General features: G+C 33.1%; 1 protein-coding gene across 1 annotated transcript in view; it reads right to left on the minus strand.

Annotated features, from left to right (window-relative positions):
- LOC117783070 overlaps positions 1 to 21,479 on the minus strand; it is a 61,525-nt gene that overhangs the window by 14,444 nt on the left and 25,602 nt on the right. Inside the window, exons 4-9 of the mRNA XM_034620247.1 lie at positions 8,292 to 8,383; positions 2,771 to 2,838; positions 2,334 to 2,469; positions 732 to 803; positions 505 to 649; positions 260 to 315 (exon numbers count right to left, since the gene is read on the minus strand). Of these exons, the coding sequence (XP_034476138.1) occupies positions 260 to 315; positions 505 to 649; positions 732 to 803; positions 2,334 to 2,469; positions 2,771 to 2,838; positions 8,292 to 8,383 (569 nt within the window). The remainder of the gene's footprint in view (positions 1 to 259; positions 316 to 504; positions 650 to 731; positions 804 to 2,333; positions 2,470 to 2,770; positions 2,839 to 8,291; positions 8,384 to 21,479) is intronic.

Raw genomic sequence — 21,479 nt, forward strand, 5'->3', positions numbered from 1 at the left:
AATAAATAATAATTTTACCATGAGTAAAAAAAGAAAAATAAATATTCAAAAGTATGTTTTTATTTTACGTTATCTATACATTTTCAAAATAATAAACTATACCAAAGAGAATATTAATTCTTGTATATTAATAAACTATATATCAAAGAGAATATTAATTCTTGTATATTAATAAACTATATATAAAAAAAAAATATTAATTCTAATTTTATTATTTTTCATTTAAATATATTTTTAGAGCATTGTTAATATTTCTTACCGATATTTCTATATCATTTCCCGAGTCCGAATCTTCATCCGAGTTCACTGTAGATACTAAATAACAATTAAGAGAAAGATGGAAAAAAAGTAGAGAAAAAAAAGAAATTATTTTTGATGAAAGCTTGTGATACTGATTAAAAAATAATAGGCTTTTTAATAAAAATAAAATATTTATATACTATTAATAAATGAATTCAAATAACTACAAATAAATTAAGAATCAAGAAAATTAGATTTACTTACACATAGGCTTCAGTTGACTGACCAACTCCTCCTTGGTCCATTCCTTCTTATCGCCCCAGAGTGTTATGCTCGGCGCAATGACGGCCATTTTATTATCATCCGGATATGGCACATTCAGATAATGCACCAAAACAATATCCGGATTCTAAACGTGACAGAATTTACAGTTATTCAGAGTAAAACCTACGGAATGCTTCCCTTCTCTAACACTTTCCCCGGTTACCTACCTGTAAAAGCCAGTAACATCTGCGATGAAATGTGGGCAATATGGCCGAGTGTACATAACAACCATAGATGCACTGTGGGGCAAAAAAACACAAACAAGATCATAAAAAAATCATATAGATTTAGATATACAAATAGATAAAGAAAGAAAGAGGAAAAATCTGTACGCGCTTTTATTTAATTGGAAGACATAAAAAAGCAACGAGTCAAAGCTTAAATTAAATTACGAGTCGCCCACTCTAGGGGGCGCCACCAGGAATGAAAAAAAATGGAAAGAAAAGAAAACTCTAAAGACAAGTGCCAAAAATCGAACCCTTTTTCTTATGTTTCTACCAAGTTTGAGTTATGCAACATATTTTCTTGTTGTTTTTCTTTTTTCGCGTTTTTTTTTTTTTTTGTTGCTGCGCATTTCTTTTGCCGGTTTCGCTGATAAATTTGTTGGCCGCCGTCTTTGGGCGATATGCCGCTGATTTTTTGTTGTTTTCTGTATTTTTCTTTCCCTGTTTTTTTTTTTCACTGGAGTGTTTCAACGTTTATAAATATTAGTTATCGTGTAAGGAGACAGACGGACAGACGGACAGACAGACAGACGGACAGCAAGGAAACCCCATGCTGTGTATGCCAAGTGCATAAATCTCAAGTAGCTACTTGTCTTTGGTGCGAAGTGAAAAAAAATTCATAGATACACTCGTAAAAGAAATGCAAGCAGCGTATTAAAATAAAAATTAAAACATGTGAGAGAGAGCTAAAGCTGCTAATACTCGACTGTGATATACCCTGTGTGCAGGTGTAGTCTTCACCAAAAACTGTATTGGTTATAACCAAAAAAATTTAAAATAAATAAATAAAAAAAAACTGCCATTATCATCTAAATTACAAAATTAATTGTGGATTGTTTTTAATAAATTGATAATAAACTTCCATTATCATCTAAATTACAAAATTTGTTTATTGTGAATATTTTACTATTTTAATTGAAAAGTAACTTTAATGATTTGATGATTTAATAACTTTGAAAATAAGAAAATAAAAATTGACCGAATAAAGCATACAGCTAATGCAAACTCCCTTTTTTAATCATATTTAATAGGCATATCGTATAGAAATTGCCCAAGAGCAAAACAGAAAAAATTGGCGTGAAATTGCCAACTGTTTTTATGCTTCTGTAATGGCAAAAGAGTACCAACTAAAGGGTATATATATAAGGAAGTGAAATAACTGACGAACGGACAGACTACAGACATTATAAATACGCTTAACCCTTGGCAGAGCTTATTTCATTAGCAGACAAACAAACACCCAGAGGGCAAAAAAAAAAAAAAAAACTTAGTTTCCGTATATATCCGGCGGAAAATCATAACTCACAAAGAAAAGTAACAGGGATAGGAAAAAAAAATCGTTGTATGAGACACCCTTGAGAAAAAGAGAGAAGAGCAAAAAGCTGCTTAACTTAAGCTTTGACTTCCGTATTTGTCCAGTTTCCTTTTTGGCTAATATGCAATGACGCCTTCTGACCAATTGAAGTAGCCGCCTAATTGACTAATTGCCCAGCAGGCGACAACTCTAACAGGGGATTGGAGAAAAGAAAGGGAGAGTGAATTTACCTCAGTGCCTTGTACTTTTAATTTCATGTGATCCTCGCGTGTTGTCTTTCCATCCTTGCGCTTCTTCCAGCAGTAACCATCACGTCTGTATCGCACCTTCTTTCTGGAATAAAGCAGCAGGGAACCGCTCTTAGGTCTAATAAAAAAGAAGAAGAGAAAAGAGAAGATGATGAAAGATTTTAGTCGTATCAAATTAATCTGTTTATAGTCTTTTGGTTTGGTCTGTGCAATGGTCAGTCAGTCAGTGAGTGAGTCAGGACAAAGAGTTTTATATAAAAATGTAAAACTTAAAAAGAAACAAAACTTTATTTTTTTTTTAATTCTTTCAGTTTTTAATTTAACTTTGTTTTTGTTGATTTGAAATTTATTTTATAAAGTGTATTTTTAATTTTGTATAAATATATTAATATCTCTCACAGACAATTCAAATGACTCACCGTGTTTTGACTTCTTTTGATTGCCATTCGCTGTGCTTATCAAAGCTGATAAGAATCGCCGCGATTTCCTGAAATAATTTATAAAATAAATATTTATATTCAAGTTATTTCATTTACTCTAAAATCTACTCTGGATATTATTATTATATAACTTTATTTTATCAGTAACTTAACATATTTTATTATTTTAAATATCAGCAAATTAAAGTAATTTATTATTTTTTGTTTTGTTTTCATTATCGCTGACTTAAAGATTTAAATTAATAATAATTTGTTAATTCGACTTTCATGTATTAACTTGATAAAAAGTATTTATTAAGTATACCATCAAAAAAAAGCCATTGAGATCGATTTTAATAAGTGTCCATTTGGAAGCCAAAAATGATTTTAATATATGGAAGAAATAAGCTTACTTCAAAATGTTCTTTTAATTTTTCAAAATCTTCCTGTGCTTAAATCTCGCTTTCTTTTACTTCAAAATAGGGAAACAAACACATTTAATTCGCTAAACAACTTTGTCTATAAAAGTGTATACAATCTCCACAATCTACAGAATTTCAAATAAATATTGTGTATCTTAATGTTTAATCTGTGAGCGTCCTTCACTTTTGCTTTGTCTAATCAGCGAGTCACGTGTGTTTACCAAATATTAAAGCGACAACAACAACAACAAGTACAACAAAGCGTTAACCAACTTAACTAACGTGCTAACAATTTCCGACTTGGGAACATTTGCTGACCAAAACACTCGCGGCATTTCCTGCACAGTGTCCGGCAAAATTTAGCTTTTATTTTAGCTTTTCTTTATTTTTTCCTTTTTTTTTTGGCGCATAAAACAAAAGGCAAAATATTTGAGAAATTTTCATTTGACCGCAGCAGCGGCAGGAAGCAAAAAGCCGGACCACAATTTACAGGTGTCGCCAGTTGACACCTGAACTGAGCATCCAAAGGCATGGGTGAAAAGAGCGGTGAAAAGAGCGGTGAAAAGAGCGGTGAAAAGGGTGGTGAAAAAGGAATAAGGCGGAAAGGGAAACATTTTGTGTGCATATTTGAAATGCGTTTGCATAACATTGAGACTTGGTAGAATGTGACTAAGTAGTGAGTGTAACTAAGAGACATTCAAATGCAAAACACATAACACGACAGTCTCAAGCAAAATAGAGGGAGACAGAGTTAAGCTAGAGAGAGTGAGAGAGAGAGAGAGGGAAGACAGCAACTCTGTTGGATGCCCATTTGGCATTTTCATTGCATGTTTTGCCGATAAAGTTATCAATTTGTTTTGCCAGCCTTGACGTTGCATGAATAATGTAAGTGGCCACACACTCACACACTCACACACTCACACACTCACGAGTACTCGTACAGCATTCATGCTTAACTCAAACAGCAGCCATTCATCTGTGCCGTCAACACAGCTGGCGACGCCCCTAAGACCAAATAGACCCCAGGCACAGTGGGACAAATGCCTAATTTAGCTAACATTAATTCAAGATCGCAAATTAGAATATATTTTAAATCTATTCGTTTAACAAGACTTTCAGCAACTCATCGTAAATTTTTGTTCAATTTAAATATCAAAACTTGAATAGTTTAATAAAAATTTTGGGTCCCATTTACCAAAGCAACCAAAAAATAAAATTTCAATGCTTCCCTATAACTTATTCATATAAATAGCTTAAGCAAAAGTTAAAAGTAAATCTCAAGCAATAATAAATAATATCCAAAACAAAACATTTAACAATTTAGATGATCGTATGCTAATGCTAATATTTAAGCACTACTGCATACATATTAAAAAAAATTGAAAGAAAAAAAAATATTATAGAAATAAAATTCATAAAGAAAAAGTTTTCGTCCTAATAAAATAAAATTTATAAAAAGGAGAAAAAATCACACACACACACACACATATATATATCTTTGGTACTTTCAAAAATACACTTTTTTGTATCCAGTAGTCCAGCTGTTTTGCCCACTGTGCCGGCCCAACGACCATTGGCGAGATAAAGATGTGCAGCAACAATTTCATATGTCAGAAAAATCGCAACATTTGCGAGTGTCATAAAAATTGTATGCACACTTCCAGTTTCAGTTCAAGCTGAAGCTGAAGTTGGACTTCAAGTTGAGGCTGAGATTGAGGTTGTAGATGGGAGCTAGAGGTTCGATTAGGGAAGGAGTAGACGGTCTGAAATCACAGGCGCGTGTTTGTCAAGTGGCAAACGTTTGCATTTTAGACCAAATTGCCTTTGACTTTCGTTTGGCATTGCCTTTCGGTTATTTATGCATGCCCCAAGGCATTTGCCACAACTCGTTTTTTATTTTTCTTTCATTTTTTTATGATGAATTCTAGGCACATTCGAAAAGCTGCGCGAAAGGCGCATTAAAAATTTATGCGCACCTCAGCGCATTTCACATTTGCCACACAAATGCGTGGTTGAGTCCGGAAATATGTGGAATTATAGCAGGAAATAAGTCTAAAAATCAATTGGATGGCTAAGTAAAGATAATAAGTAGCACAGCAAAATTAAAGGAAAAAAGTAAAATTATTTCTTAGAGTTACATGTATCATATAAAAAATATAGGTATAAATAAATCTATCAATAATATATTAAAATACGTAAATTAGTGCAACAAAAATAAAATAAAATAATAATAAGTAAATAAATTCAAATAATAATAACACATGTACAAGAAATTTACACAAGAAATTTAAAAAAAAAAAAAGAAAAAATATTAGAAAGAAATAAAAAAAGAAGTATAAATAAAAAATCAAGACCATAGGTCCTACGAGGCTGAAATAAAACGGCGTTTTGCAAAATTCGAACTGCAATGGGGTCATATAAAATGAAGATAAACAGGAATATCCTCATAATAAATGGAGTAAAATATGAGCAATAAATTATTTCTGTTTTGCTAGCCACAAAACAATTAGAATTTAGTCACAAACAAAGCAATTTAAAACTTCATCCGAAGTTCGCAATGAACTGCGTCTCATTATCAATTTAACTTTTGTGATTTTTAAGCTGCATCGTTTTTAACCACACTCTAGCAGGGGAGAGGGGGGGATATCTGCCATTTGCTCCATAATTTTGCAGTTGCTTTATGCTTATTATTTTTGGGGCCAACCTCGGGATGCTGCTTAAATGCCAAATTAAAACTGTGTGGTTAAAGCCACAGTCAAGCGGCCATTTAACGGCCAGTGTCCAGGGTTGCCACCGTGCCCCCACTACTATAGACTCTACTACTGCTACGCCAACTCCTCTGAAGCCCTCTGTTCCCCTCTCTGATGCCCCGAGGCTATCGTCCTGTAAGCAGACTAAAATAAGCGTGCGTAATTTTATTTATGCCCCGAACACGGTTACATTTTGTAATTTTTGCCATGCTGATGCAGTGTCCGTCCATCCCCTGTCCCCTCTCTCTTCCCTCTCCTCTTTCCACTGCCACTCTCCCTGTTTTACTTGTAAAACTTTATATTAATAAACTGTGGCAACGGTGCTTCATACTGTGATTATACTCCTGTAGATACCATGTAAGTACTACTATACGAGTGCATAAAGAAAGAGGAGGGAAAGAGGAAAGTCCATAGTGGAAAATGGTAGAAAATGGGAGCAAGAGAGCAAGCAAGTCCAATATATACTCTAGTTGTTAATCAGATTTCTTATCTTTTAGAATAAGCATTGAAACACAAGAGTTTTAAAACAAGTTTTTCATAACTTAAAATGTATTTGTATTTACTTAATAATAAACTACTAGAAAAATTAATTTGTTGATTCAACTTTGATGTTATATAAGGTTTCAACAGTTTTTTCGGAGAACTAGTTTTTAAAAAGTTAACTTTAAAGATTTGCTTAAAATGATACTAATTTGTGCTTAACTTTTACTTTTTTGGTTGCTTTTTAATACTCTAAAAGTGTTGGAATTTGAATACATTATTTTCATAATAAAATTCTACTTAAATGTTATATTTTATAATAATATAAATTATTTTATATTATAATATTCTAAAATATTGTAGCAATAAATCAAAAAATGTATTTAAATTCAATTTAAGTCTTCTTCTTAATAAATGTGTTTGTGTTGTAAGAGTATTTAATATTCGTTTATAGCATGTTTATAATTTTAAAACATTTTTTTACATTTTCCACTTGCTTTTAATTTAGTCAACTTGTCGCGCGAGTGTGTAAAATGTCGCTTACTGAATGCCACGCCCCCCTTTTCACTCTTTGCCCCTTTCCAATGGCCTATGACCTCAAGTAGGAGCTGCCCAGCCTCCATTGGAAAAACTTTACAACTGTCCAAATGAATATTTGCGGTTGCGCTTAATTCACAAGTAAAACAAGAACAACAACAGCAACAACAACAACAGCTAACAAACAGTCGAGTTGGCCAAAAAAGGCATTTGCAGTTGTATTGTTATTGTTGTACTTGTTGTTGTTATTTTTTTCAGTGGAAAGTTTTATTGTAAATACAAAGCGGAACTTTGGCGGTACGTGCCATGTCCTTTAGACCCAGACAAGGCTAAGGGAGAAGGGAAAGAGAGTGTAAGTCAACTATTTCTATTTGTATTTCTATTTGTATTATAGTTTGTGACGCATAAAAAACTCACGAGTCGCGACCATTCCTAATAAACCAGGCCCAAAGCCAGTCAGCCATCTTATTAATCTGCTAAAAAAAGAATAAAATAAAGAAAGGAAATGACAGGACAACTGCTTGGAACTGTCAAAGTGTCCAGCCTACGGAACTGGCAGGCTCATCCGCCTGTCAACTGCTGCTCCGCCTGCCCAGGACTCTAAATCGTTGACCCCCTCCCCCTTCCCCTTCCTCTCCTACCCCTTTTTTAGCTACCTCTCTGCGCCCCTTTGCCTGTTTCTATTCCACTTTTTAGTCGCATTTCTTTTGAGCTTTCATTTTCGACATTTTTATGTGCAATCAAATGCAAATAGACAAACACAAGCAGCAAAAAACAACAAAAGTAACAGATATAAGCAAGTACACTTAGCGAAATTGTTTTCGATATTTGGCAAAATCTATATCAAATGTGGTATGTATTTAATTTATTCAATTAAATGTTAGCTTGATAAAAATACAAATTCAATTGTAGAAATATGTTTTAAAACTGAAATTAAAGATTTTAATTTCATAAAAAATGTTTGTTAAAAAGTTAAAGCTGCTGGAGATAAACGAAAAAAAAATTATTTTTTTATTATTAAAATGTTTTTAAATACAGAATCAATAAAGTGACCAAATAATGGTCAAAATGATATTTCACGTGAAAATCGGGCTACTTTTGACAAAGTTATGCAAACTTGAAGTCTAATAAAATTTTGATTAATTAAGGAATTTTGTATTAAATTTAAGAACAACAATTTATATAAAGAAAGACCCTTTTAGAATTTAAATAAAAACCTTTTCTTATGATTAATTTTCTAAGTTTTAGCGAACATTTCGACACTTTTAGTTCTTTCCTTATAGTGAAATTTTCTTTAGTGCATAGATAGATGGAAATGTATGCAAAACTGACCTCATTTGTATTCCAACGATGGCGTTGCGATGGAAAACTGTCGGCTCTTGGCAGGCTCTCCAAATTGTCGGGCAGTTTGATAGGTTCGCCATCTGGAAAAAGGAGGGAAAAATAGAGAAAACGCAACAAAATGCAACGAAAGTGTAAGTACAAATATTGTAGTTGAAATCGAAGTAGTAGTTTTTAAAAACCCTGTTGCATAATGTAATGGCACCATCAATTTAGCATATAACCCTGTTTACCCCGTCTTTACCCGTCTTTGACCAACTCCCCGTTTGCTAACGTGGCCAACAGGTGCAGCTGTCGTGGCTAACGTAAATGCGACAAAAATGTAAATCAGCTAAAATGATTTATAGAATTTAAATGTCAACTTAATAACGATTCCAAGACTTGTCGACTTCTCGTCGGCATATCATTTATCACCCTAGAACTTTTGGCATATGTCTTTCTGCTGCTTTACAAAAATAAATATATACAAAAAAAAAAAGAAATGAAACTGCATTCTGGCCAAATGCGTGTTGGCAGCCACGCCTTAAATTCCAACTCCCATTCGCATACCCATTCCCAAACTAAACTTTGTCCGTCATTGAATAATTACACGTCGCACTTAATGACGCTTGCAACTGTAACGACAGAACTCATCGAACTTGGCTTAAACTTCAACTTTTGGCTTATTAAAATGCCACGCAATTGCAACAATAATACTAGTGTGCACTTTAGCTATACTAAAACACACCCTGTAACAAAGTAAAGACTGTTATTTAAGATGAAAAAAATCTATGAAATGTTTGATTTTATTATTTAAACAGTGTTAGCAAGAGCTAGATCTACCAAAAATGACGAACCTTTCAATATATAAAACCTTCTAGGAATTATCACAATTAAATAACTTAAAAAACGTATTTTAATATTTATGTTTTACTTTAAAAAGTCGATGAGAAGATTGTCATATTAACTTAAGAGCTAGATATACCGAAAATTTGTCATGTCTCAATATACAAAAAAATTAGATTTTTTATGTATATATAATATTTTGGAGCAAAAAGTTAATAGAGGAATTGTCTTCATCATTTCAAGAAAGTCATTAAGAGCTAGATCTACTAAAATCTAAAGTTATTTTAATACATAGAAAAAAGAGCTTTTATTTTATTTATTTTGGATCAAATTATTTATTATCTTCATTATTTCAACAAAGTCAGCTATGGTAAATTTAAGGAGCCTTTCCAAAAAAAAATCACAGGGTACAACAACAACAACTTCTTTAGTGCTATCGAAATAAACTAGCGGCCAAAGAGTAATTTAGCAAAAATGTGTAATAAAGTCGACATCGAAAGGCGACACATTCACATTCACTCGTCCAGTACTCAAAATAACTCACAACTAAACTAAACGAATATATCAAAAGGCCGATACGCTGGTAACTGGTAACTGGTAAATAGAATGCACTCTTAAGGGCCATAAAAAAAAAGTATTGTACAATTTATATAAAGTGCTCAAACTGTTTTTCCTCCACCTCAACATGAGTGAACCGAGTCCAAACAAACGCCGCGTAACCAAAAGTGTTGCCAAATTGCAAATGGCACAGAGGGCCAAGAAAATAAAAGGAAGGGTATTGAAGGGGGGGCGTAACACAGACAGTGCGTGGGGAACGTGTATTGAGGTGGCCGCCTCAATGATCATCATCATCAACAAGAACAACAACAAGCGTCAAAAAAATACCCGAATAAAAAATACCCGTTACATACTTTTAGGCGCTTTCTTTTCTTACGACTTTAAACAGGCATTACTGCCGTTCTATTTGTGCGATTCTTTTGGAATTAAGCTAGCAGTTGGATAATAAAAATAGCTAACATTAATTACTAAAACCAATCCTATAGCTTAAAAACTGTGTGTGTGGTAGTTTTATTCGATTACGCTCTTAACCATATTTTATTTTATTGCTTCATTCTGTTGTACCATGTATATATAAATAAAATAAAAATATTTTGCTTAAGTTTAAAGACACACAAAAACATTTGCGTTTAAATTTAATTTAAAGCGTCTTTTCATTAAAATATAAAATCATAATATCATCGAGTTGTCCATTATTCAATGTATTTTTACGTCATTATTTTATGGGATCAAAAATGTCTCCATCTGCCTGTTACATAAATTTCAACGCATAGAATATATACAGGTAAATGTCATCATCATCGTCATCGTCATCATGGTTGCCCACAAACACGTACACATTCACACACACTCACACACACTCACACACACACACTTCACACAACACAAGTGTATTTTATATAGTTTTGTAATTGATGGCGATATTTTTAGTTTGATAGCACACTCAAGTTTTATTGCTCAACTAATTTGTCATGTGAGCAAAGAAAAGTAAATCGTCTTGAGTTTCAACTTTAAAGTATCGTAAAATCCTTTTGCGATAATTGTCAAAAAAATGAATCTGAGAGACCCCCAACAACAGAGTTAACAGAGTTTAAAATTTTATTATGCAGTCGCTGCCATTGTTGTGTGTTAAAAATGTCAGAAGAGCGACAGCATGAATGCAAGAAAAGCAAGAAAAACTCTGTTTGATTAATACAAATAAAAAGTTTTTAACTGCGCTTTGCATATTTCATGGCAGACGCTCAAAACTGACGTCGACGTCGACGTCATATAATAGACTGACTGCCCTGGGGGCGCTATCTGGGCGTGGCATAGCTGAAACACTGCCAAAAAATCAACTAAGAACTTTATAAGCGAGTTGCTGGCTATAAGATACCCCTCACTCTATTTAAATATATACTTTAACTTGAAATATGCACATTAAATTTAAAATAATCAAAATTTAAAACAGACATAACTAGCACTATATTAATTCCATTTAAATGATATTATGAAGAAAATCTGAGAACACTAAAAAGAGCTTTCTATCCTATAAAATATGAAAGTTTTTTCCAAATTTCAGAGTCCGAAAAGGGGGCGACTAAATTTTTTTTTAAATATAAAGGGGCAAAAGCAGGCGTGGACAAATTTTTAAAACTCACTGATGTTTGTGAAATTAATACCCGTCTATCCAACATTTTTTAAAGCATCTAGCTCTTATTATAAAAGTACTTTATGGTTTTAATTGTATTACGGGCAGCAAAAAGGGGCGTGAAAAAATAAACTAACTCCTTGATGTTTGTCATATTAACACGCAAATTTTAGACCGTCTAGCTCTTAAATTGTAAGTACTAGACGGGTTTTTTTTAAATGAAGTAGGCGGAAAGAAGCGAGGCAAAGTTAAGAAAAAGCAACTATGCCCTTGAAAAAAATACCTGTCTATCCACCGCTTTTGGAGGCTCTAGCTCTTTAAGTGTAAGAGCCAGACAGTATTAAATGATTTGTGCGAGGTTCAAGGAATGCTTTTATGAAAAGCTCGAGCTTTTAAAGTCTCTGAGCTTTACACAGAAAAAAAAATCATTAAGAAATGCAATTCTAAAATTCGGTTTATCTATATATAAAAAACTCTTTGTCCTGGACTCACTCACTCACTGAGTGATCATGACCAAAACATTGTAGGATCCGCCACGCTTTCTCCTGTCTGTAACATACTCTGCAGCAAACACAATATAACCTAGTGCTCTACGTTTAAAGGGTATAGAAACCAGAGTCCAACTCAGGTGCCATCATCCATGAGGTCCCAGGCGCGCCATGTCGACGTCGACGTCAACGTGCCCCGAACCCGTGACTCGGGATGAGGCATGGGGCATGTGGCATGAACTACCTGCCACCATGTGGCAAGGATTTTTTACATCTCGGTAACTCGCAGAAGCTTCTCATAATTTCCGACTTTGCTTAATTGTGACAAATGCGCTTTGGCACCAAAATTTGCACAAGACTCGCATAATTTGGCGCTTTAAGAGAGCTTGACTTGCCCCCAAGGGACAGGTGCAGGGGGCGTGGCACTGACCAGGTGGCAAGTGCAAAAAAGAAAATAGAGTATGAGGTGGATTCATTGCATTGACATTGCAAATAGCACAAAAGAGTTGGACATAAATAATAAATTCTCGTTTTACGATTTTCGCGTTGTTTGAGCTGCCAATTTGTGGCTGCCAAATTGTGGCTAATAAATATCTGACACTGCCTATAAAAAAACCGCAGAGAGAGAGGAATGAGGAGCACAGGTGGAACATCACTTTTTGGCCATGATATAAAATATACAAAAGACAAAAATTGTTTGCACTTTTCGAGCGCGACTTTGGGCCGCCGAAAATCAGCGAGTGTGAAATTACTTTTGTTTAGGGAATTGTCACAGCAGTTCTACCTCTGTTTCTATCTCCCTCTCTTTTCTGCTTGCACAATTAAAAGCCATTAAAGCCTATATATACTGTCTGTGAAAGAGGCCCGAAAAACCGTAGAAATTCACATATCTGTGCTCCAAACGCCACTTCAACTGTCTAAAAAGTCGAAAGAAAAATGAAGAAAAAACCAAACTGCAGTTGAAATAAGAAACAGCTTATAAACAGCAACACCTTAACGTATTTCTATACATTACTTTAGTTCATGACGTCGCCAAAAAGAACCAACCAACTAAGTACTTGTAAAGACCAAGGCTAACAAGATGGCCAAGTTAAGATAAAAAGCATGACGTCTTAGACGGCAATAACGTTGCAAAAACAAAAGCCCAATAAATAAATAAACTTCAACGATAAAGAACAAACGTCATTGTTGAATTCTTGAAATAACTGCGATAATAAATGCGAATATGCGAATTTGTAAATAGTTCTTTAAGTAATAAAGATACAAAGACAGAAATAAATACCAACAAAAGCAAAGCAATCATTATTTTACTTCCAAAGGCAAGAAAAATATATTGTATGAATTTGTAAACAATTAAATAATTTGTAACAATTTAAAAATTACAATAAATAGAATAAAATATTGAATCAATTACTACAATTCTGATTTAAAAAACTATTTATTTGTAGTGGATTAGTCATTTTGATGTTATCTACAATTTTTTAAGGTTGATTCTTTTAATATAAACTTATATTTTTTTAATAAAGATAACTATTGAATGTAATATGGTTTAAAATAAAGAATAACATATTTATTGTTAGATTCACTATGATTTTGATGATTTCTAGTAATATATTTTTTAAATCAAATATTTTTTTATAGATTCACTATAGCGTATTTCGTCTGTAATAAAATGCTCGCTTAGTTGATCGCAGCTGAAGTTCACATCACATTTAGTTTATCTTGAAAATCACAAAGTAAACTTTTCTCCAAATTTACTACCAACTACTTATGACAGATGAACGCGACTTGATTTATATACACACACACACACACATGTATGTATATTTATTTATATGTATATTTATAAATTTGTGAAGACGCCGCGTTGCGGTTGATAAAAATCATGTAGACGACAGTCAGTTGATTTTAAGGCATAGTATTTTTTTTGGCAAAAGTAAAAGAGAAGTTTTTCTATCTGCCTGTCTTTCTCTTTCTTTTTCATTTCCATGTTGTGTGCTTTGCATTACAAGAAACCATTTCTCACTCGGGGGAATTTTTGCATATTTTGTGTGTGGCAGAAACAGCAATTAAAAGACACATAACAACAAATAAGCGTGTCAGCAACTAAGCCAAACAATAATTAGTAATAACAGCAACAACTGTAACAACTATAACAACAACAACAACAATATAGAGGCAATGGCTATGCAATTTTTGTAAAAATATTGTGCAGCACCATTTGGCCTGGCCCAAAAGGAAGCAGAGGAAAGCACCTGGCCGAAAAGGAACAAAACAAGTCAACACCAAAGGGCAGACCTACAACGATTAACATAAAAATGCAACAAACAGCAGCAACAACAACGTCTTCCAAAGTCATAAAAGTGCTATTAATGAATTTCTAACCAAAAAGGCCATAGAACAAAGACCTGGCCAAGAAAAAAAACAAAAGCAAAAATGTAATAAATTATTCACATTTATGACGAAACGAAGCAAAAGCAGCATTGTCAACGTGGCGTATAAGCAACGTGCCGAGAACTAACAGTTCAAGTCGCTGACGGAGACGGATACAAAGACGGCATTAAGGTCTCTATCTCTGTCTCTCTCTCTCTCTCTCTCTGGCCCGGGCTTTTGTCTATGAGTACAAATGCAATTACGTGCGAATTTCATTTGCTATTCGCTTTTGCTTTGGGCCAAATGTTGTAAATCAGTGCCACATTTCACATTTGCTAAATGATTTTTATATGCAAAAAAAAATGGAAACAGATTTGATTCCCTATAAGAAAAAATTTAAACAACAAAAAATTGATATATAAAAAAAGTTTAATAAAAACACAGTACAAAAAAATTAATAACAATAAAATAAAAACATTAAACAACAAAAAATTGATATATAAAAAAAAATTTAATAAAAACACAGTACAAAAAAATTAATAACAATAAAATAACAATTTCATAAATAATATAATAATAATTTGTTTGCTGCATTTGCAATTTTTCCTACTACTATTTAAAATATTTAATTAAGCTTTAGAAATACCCTACAAAATAACAAAACAGCAGTTAAAAGATTAAGTTTAACCAAATTTTAGCATACCCCTGCGATTCACAATGGACAGGGTACAACCAAAATACAAATAAAAATTCATCTGACTGAAAACCTTTGGCATATGCTCCCAAAAAAAAAAAAAAAGGAAAATAAAAACTACTAATGCACTTTGAAAACTTTTACTTGGCTGTCTTACGATTGTCAGTGCTTCCCATGTGGCGGGTCAGCTCGAGGGGGGTTTGAGAAGTTCTGTCAGGGTTGAGTGGAGTGTTTCTGTTTCGGCCTGCAAATTATATTAATATGAAGTCGCTGAATTTCAGAGTCTCGTTGCCTATTTTCACCACAGCAAGCAAACATGCATGCCATTTTTTTTCACATACTACTATTTTTTTTGGGCACCTTTTGCATGAGAAGTTTGTATAACCTGCCACCGCAGCTTGCCCCCGCCCTCTTCTCGCCACGCCTCTGTGTACATTTACATTACCAATTTTTTCTCCATACATATATACATATATATATTATATGTACAAAATTATATATTTTTTTCGGTGGTTTAGCTGCGAAAGCTGTAATTTATTTTAATGCTAGTATTTATCAAGTCCTCATAAATACGTTACGAATATTTGCCCGACAGCTACAACTGGGTGTGTGTGTGTGTGTGTGTTGTGTGTAAATTGTAAATTAAACATTTAAAGTGCCATGAAATTAGCGCGAGGAAAAACACATGGAACCGACTAAACTGTTCTCCATTAAAAATGCATAAAAACCCAAATTGCCCGGCACGAAAGCAAATTAATCTAAATGCCCAAAAACTAATAAGCTACAATAGCTGCATATGACCTGACTGACTATAATATACCTACACCTCAAACGATTTCTAAAAAAAACCAGACAAATTTACTGTCGTAAGTGGTTTTAATTGTAAGTTGTCTAACTATATAAAACTCTTTGTCCTGACTCAATGACTGATCATTTCACAGCCCAAGCCATAAGACCTAGTATGAAACCATTCTATAAAAATTATGAAAAATTAGTAGTAGATAAAAATTAGTTTAAATAATACGCAGAAAATATCTGTCGAAAATCTGTAGTAGGTAATATGTAGTAAAGACCATAAAATTATGCAAATCCACATAGTATACTCCCTTATAATAAACTGATAAACTCATACTGTTGATAATAAGTAGTAGCAATTATGTGATAAACTCTAGAAAATCTTAAACAAATTGTTTATCTGTGTAGTATATAATAAATATTTACTGCATATAGTATACCCTTTAAGCTCATTACAGCACAGGTATTAAAACTAATATTTATCTAACAAAATTAATATGGTTGTAAGCTAATAAAGACATAAACTAAAAACGGAGTGGGAAGTATAAATGTTGAATGGAAATGGGAGTAGGCAATGTCAGATGAAAAGGGCAGTTGAAATAGGTGGGAAAATTGTGGGAAAATTGGGAGTTGTATTCACGCATGGACAACATGCAACAAAAAGTGTTTGTCTAACCGACAAACGACAAATGTAGCACAATTTTAGGCGTTGCAGCCGATAAGCCAAATAAATAACACACACACACACACATACTGCCTCCGGCTGGCAATGCAACACACACACATACACACACACGGAGAGAGATAGATAGATATGAGTGTGTAGATGTATAAAGGTTGCAATGTGGGCATTGTTCAATAAATCTATTTGCGTGCGCTCTAATCGAAAACACCTGGCCAACAAGCATTTGAGCCAGGCCCAAACAAACACACACACAGAGAGAGAGAGGCGTAAAGAGAGTAAGGGAAGAATGGCAACAAATTGCCGGAGACAACAACATATTAATCCAAATTAGCATCAAAGTGATTTAATTGCTTGGAATTTTGCGTTGGCAAACACTTTTCCACTTTTGCAGGCAACTGCAACGCACCGAAATAGCAGTAGAAAATGGTAGCAGAAGTAGAAGCAGTAGCATGGATTATAAATGGAGAAGAGCAGCCTATCTGCCACTTGCTGTATGTGGCACGTTGCATACATAGTTGGCTTGTAAACATGCCCCGGCCTAGGCCTTGCATTTTGTCACCATTTGCCCATCGATCAGGCTAAACAACAAGGCGACTGCCAAATTCTACTCCCCAACTCTCCACTCCTGAATTTACTACTCCCAACTCCTCTGGCATTGCTTAAAGTCTACTTTAAAATTGTTGGTTGCATAAAGCAATTGTTCTACGCACTAAATATTGATTTTCTTTATTTAAGAAAATTATCAAAAAATTGAAAAAAATCAAGATATTTATTCCAACAGCAAAAAAATGTTTAGATTTCTTATTTCTTAAATAAATTGACTCTAAGTATTTAAAAAAATGATTCATACAAACTAAAAATGTAAAAAAAAAATCATTTAATAATGCTTGTTAATTCTTAATACTGAAAATATTCGGAATTAAAACAAAGTAAAGATAATCTTAAAAAAAAATTAAGGTTTGTATAGCTAAAGAAAAACATTTTTTTATATATTCTAAGCGATATTTTATTTTTTTTTTTTTCAATACTAAAAAGAGTTGATTTAAAGTTGTATTTTTGTTGATTTTTGTTGAATTAAGTATTAGTCTAAAGTCTAAAGACTATTTTTTAAATTTAAAGCTAAGTATTTAAGAAATTTATCAAAAATTGAAAAAATCAAGATATTTATTCAAAAGCAAATAAACAGCAAAAAAATGTTTAGATTTCCTATTTCTTAAATAAATTGACTCTAAGTATTTAAAAAAATGATTCATACAAACTAAAAATGTAAAAAAAAAATCATTTAATTATGCTTGTTAATTCTTAATACTGAAAATATTCGGAATTAAAACAAAGTAAAGATAATCTTAAAAAAAAATTAAGGTTTGTATAGCTAAAGAAAAACATTTTTTTATAAATTCTAAGCGATATTTTATTTTTTTTTTTTTCAATACTAAAAAGAGTTGATTTAAAGTTGTATTTTTGTTGATTTTTGTTGAATTAAGTATTAGTCTAAAGTCTAAAGACTATTTTTTAAATTTAAAGCTAAGTATTTAAGAAATTTATCAAAAAATTGAAAAAAATCAAGATATTTATTCAAAAAGCAAATAAACAGCAAAAAAATGTTTAGATTTCCTATTTCTTAAATAAATTGACTCTAAGTATTTAAAAAAATGATTCATACAAACTAAAAATGTAAAAAAAAAATCATTTAATTATGCTTGTTAATTCTTAATACTGAAAATATTCAGAATTAAAACAAAGAAAAGTTAATCTTAAAAAAAAATTAAGGTTTGTATAGCTAAAGAAAAACATTTTTTTATAAATTCTAAGTGATATTTTTTTTTTTCTTTTTTTTCAATACTAAAAACAGTTGGTTTAAAGTTGTATTTTTGTTGATTTAATTATTTTTTTTAACTGACAAAATAGAATAACTTATATTTTCAAAAATCGGATTGCTGCCTAAAGACTATTTTTTAAATTTAAAGCTAAGTATCCACATTATTAGTGCGATTTTAGAGTGAGATTTTTTAAAGTGTACAGTGGGTACGTCTATAAATTGCAGCGCTTAAAGCCCGCACGATTTATGTAGCTTTTAGTAATATGAGCAAATATATTACGTGCCACGTTAACCCAGGCAAAAGTGCACAGCGACAGGATCATCAGGATATAATGCTGGCAGTGCAAAGGACCAGGAAAAGGGAACAGGTTGGGGCAACTAATTGAATTGCCGCTGCAAACTGGAAATTAATAGGCGCACATCAAAATCGCCAACGCCCACAGCTGTCCGAAGGCAATAACTGAGCCAAAATTAAAGGCCACACTCGTAACATAAAAGGCTTGTCTCTCAATCCAAAAGTGTAGCCAAGTGTGTGTTGGTCTGGCCCAAAACCGACTCATGGGCAATATTTATTGAGTACGTGATCTTTGACAAATCCGAATGTGAGCATTTTGAATTTTTTATTACGCTTGGTCAGTATGTGGCTTGCCCTCTCTTTTCCTCTGTCTCTCTCTCTCACTCTCTCTCTCTCTTTTCTCTCTTCTAGGCCATGTTGAGTCCTTGTGGCAGCTGGCAACCAACTCGTTTGGCATGCAAAAGGCGGCCAGCAAAGTGCCTTATTAAAATTTTGTCAACTTGCGACTTTCTGTTTCTTTTCTTTTTTTTCCTTTTCGATTTTTTTATTGCCTTTTCACACTTTTCCTTCGACTTGAGATTTACACAGTTTGGTCCCCTGACATTGTGGCTTATACATTTATAAACTGACGGAGTTTGAACTCTGCTTAGTGCCCGCAAACAATTCTAGTTCCGAGCAAACCAACTGGCCAAAACATTTTTTTTTACGAATTTAATAAATTTTAAAAGCAGAATGAATTTGGGGGCCAAATCATGATCAAAATGGCATTCCGCTTGAAAATCAGTTAATTTTTGATGAAGTTATGAGAGATCAAAGTTTTTAAAAAAATGTCAAGGGGTAGGTATGGAAAAATAGATAACAGATGGCTTAGCGTCGAAAAAATATCAAATTTTCTAGATGATAAAAATTTAAATGCAGATTTGGAGGCCAAATCATGATCAAAATGGCAATCCGCTTGTAAATCGGTTAATTTTTGATGAAGTTATGAGGCTTCAAAGTTTTTGAAAAAATGTCAAGGGGTAGGTATGGAAAATTGGATGATAGATGGCTTAGAGTCGAAAAAATATCAAATTTTCTAGATAATAAAAATTAAAATGGAGAATGAATTTGGAGGCCAAATCATGATTAAAATGGCATTCCGCTTGAAAATCGGTTAATTTTTGATGAAGTTATGAGAGATCAAAGTTTTTAAAAAAATGTCAAGGGGTCGGTATGGAAAAATAGATAACAGATGGCTTAGCGTCGAAAAAATATCAAATTTTCTAGATGATAAAAATTTAAATGCAGAATCGATTTGGAGGCCAAATAATGATCAAAATGGCAATCCGCTTGTAAATCGGTTAATTTTTGATGAAGTTATGAGGCTTCAAAGTTTTTGAAAAAATGTCAAGGGGTAGGTATGGAAAATTGGATGATAGATGGCTTAGAGTCGAAAAAATATCAAATTTTCTAGATAATAAAAATTAAAATGGAGAATGAATTTGGAGGCCAAATCATGATGAAAATGGCATTCCGCTTGAAAATCGGTTAATTTTTGATGAAGTTATGAGAGATTAAAGTTTTTAAAAAAATGTCAAGGGGTAGGTATGGAAAATTGGATCATAAATGGCTTCGGATCGAAAAAATATCAAATTTTCTAGATGATAAAAATTTAAATGCAGAATCAATTTAGAGGCCAAGTCATGATTAAAATGACATTCCGCTTGAAAATCGGTTGAGTTTTGATGAAGTTATGAGGCATCAAAGTTTTTGAAAAAATGTCAAGGGGTAGGTATGGAAAATTGTATGATAGATGGCTTAGAGTCGAAAAAATATCAAATTTTTTAGATGATAAAAATTTAAATGCAGAATCAATTTGGAGGCCAAATCATGATCAAATTGGCGTTCCGCTTAAAAATCGGGTAATTTCTGATGGAGCTTTGAGAGAACTAAGTTTTTGAAAAAATGTCAAGGAGTAAGTATGGAAAATCTGATGAGTTAGAATAGCTCAAAGTTTATATTTTAGCCGTAGATTTGAAAGAGTTGCATTGCAGTAAAGTTTGACTGTTTTTTGTGCAGTTGCGAATCCTTAAATGCAATTGTGGTCATGTTTAATAAATTGAAGATGACTTCTCAAGTCTGTTTTTTAAGCAAAACTGTTGTCTCTTGGGAGTGAACCAAGGGGGGAAAAAGGAGAAGAAAGAGCAGAAAGAGAAGCGAACAGAAGTCACAACAATGGCATGCCAAAGACAATAAAATTGACTGGCAAAACAAACAACAGCAACAAAAGCAATAATAAGCAACAGTGGCAGCCAAAGACAACTACCAGACAAACACACTCACACACACATTGACACACACACTGACACACACACATACACACACTTTGCACACTTGTTGGTTTTTCATTGACGCACTTCGGTTACAAAGTTTTTAGCGTGCCCAAGTGACGAAAGAAGAGAATAGGGAGAAGAGGGAGAAACAGGGAAAACAGGGTGTAAAGTGGACTTAAAATGTGGGAGTAGAGTGAGCGAGTTGAAGAAGTTGCAAGCGAGAGAGAGAGAGAGACAGATGGGGACTTGCAGAAAAGTGCGCTGAAAAGTATGCTACAAAACGCGCATAATGAAGCTGCTCATAAACGAAGCACGACTTGTGTTATTGTTTTTGTTGTTGCTGTTGTTGTGGGCACATAACCGTTTCTCAGTTGCATGAAATGTTAACTCGCACCTACACTCACACACACACACACACTCTTACACTCATTGTTCTGGCATAAAAAACACTTAAAAGGCCGTTAAGTTAAAATAATAAAGTTAAGCTGCCGCGAGGCAGCAACAAAATCTAATGTGACAATGCTTGCCACACACATTTACACACGCAGAAAGAAGTAAGAGCATTACAACCGATATGCTCAACTTTTAAATGCCCAGTAGCCCTATTTTTTCAGATGTTTAAAATAAATAAGTTCTAAAAAAAGTAATTCAATTTGATTTGCTTAAGAAATCTATATCTATATACATAAGTCTTTGTCCTGACTC

This window comes from Drosophila innubila (genome assembly GCF_004354385.1).
Source record: "Drosophila innubila isolate TH190305 chromosome 2R unlocalized genomic scaffold, UK_Dinn_1.0 1_C_2R, whole genome shotgun sequence".
NCBI lineage: Eukaryota > Metazoa > Arthropoda > Insecta > Diptera > Drosophilidae > Drosophila > Drosophila innubila.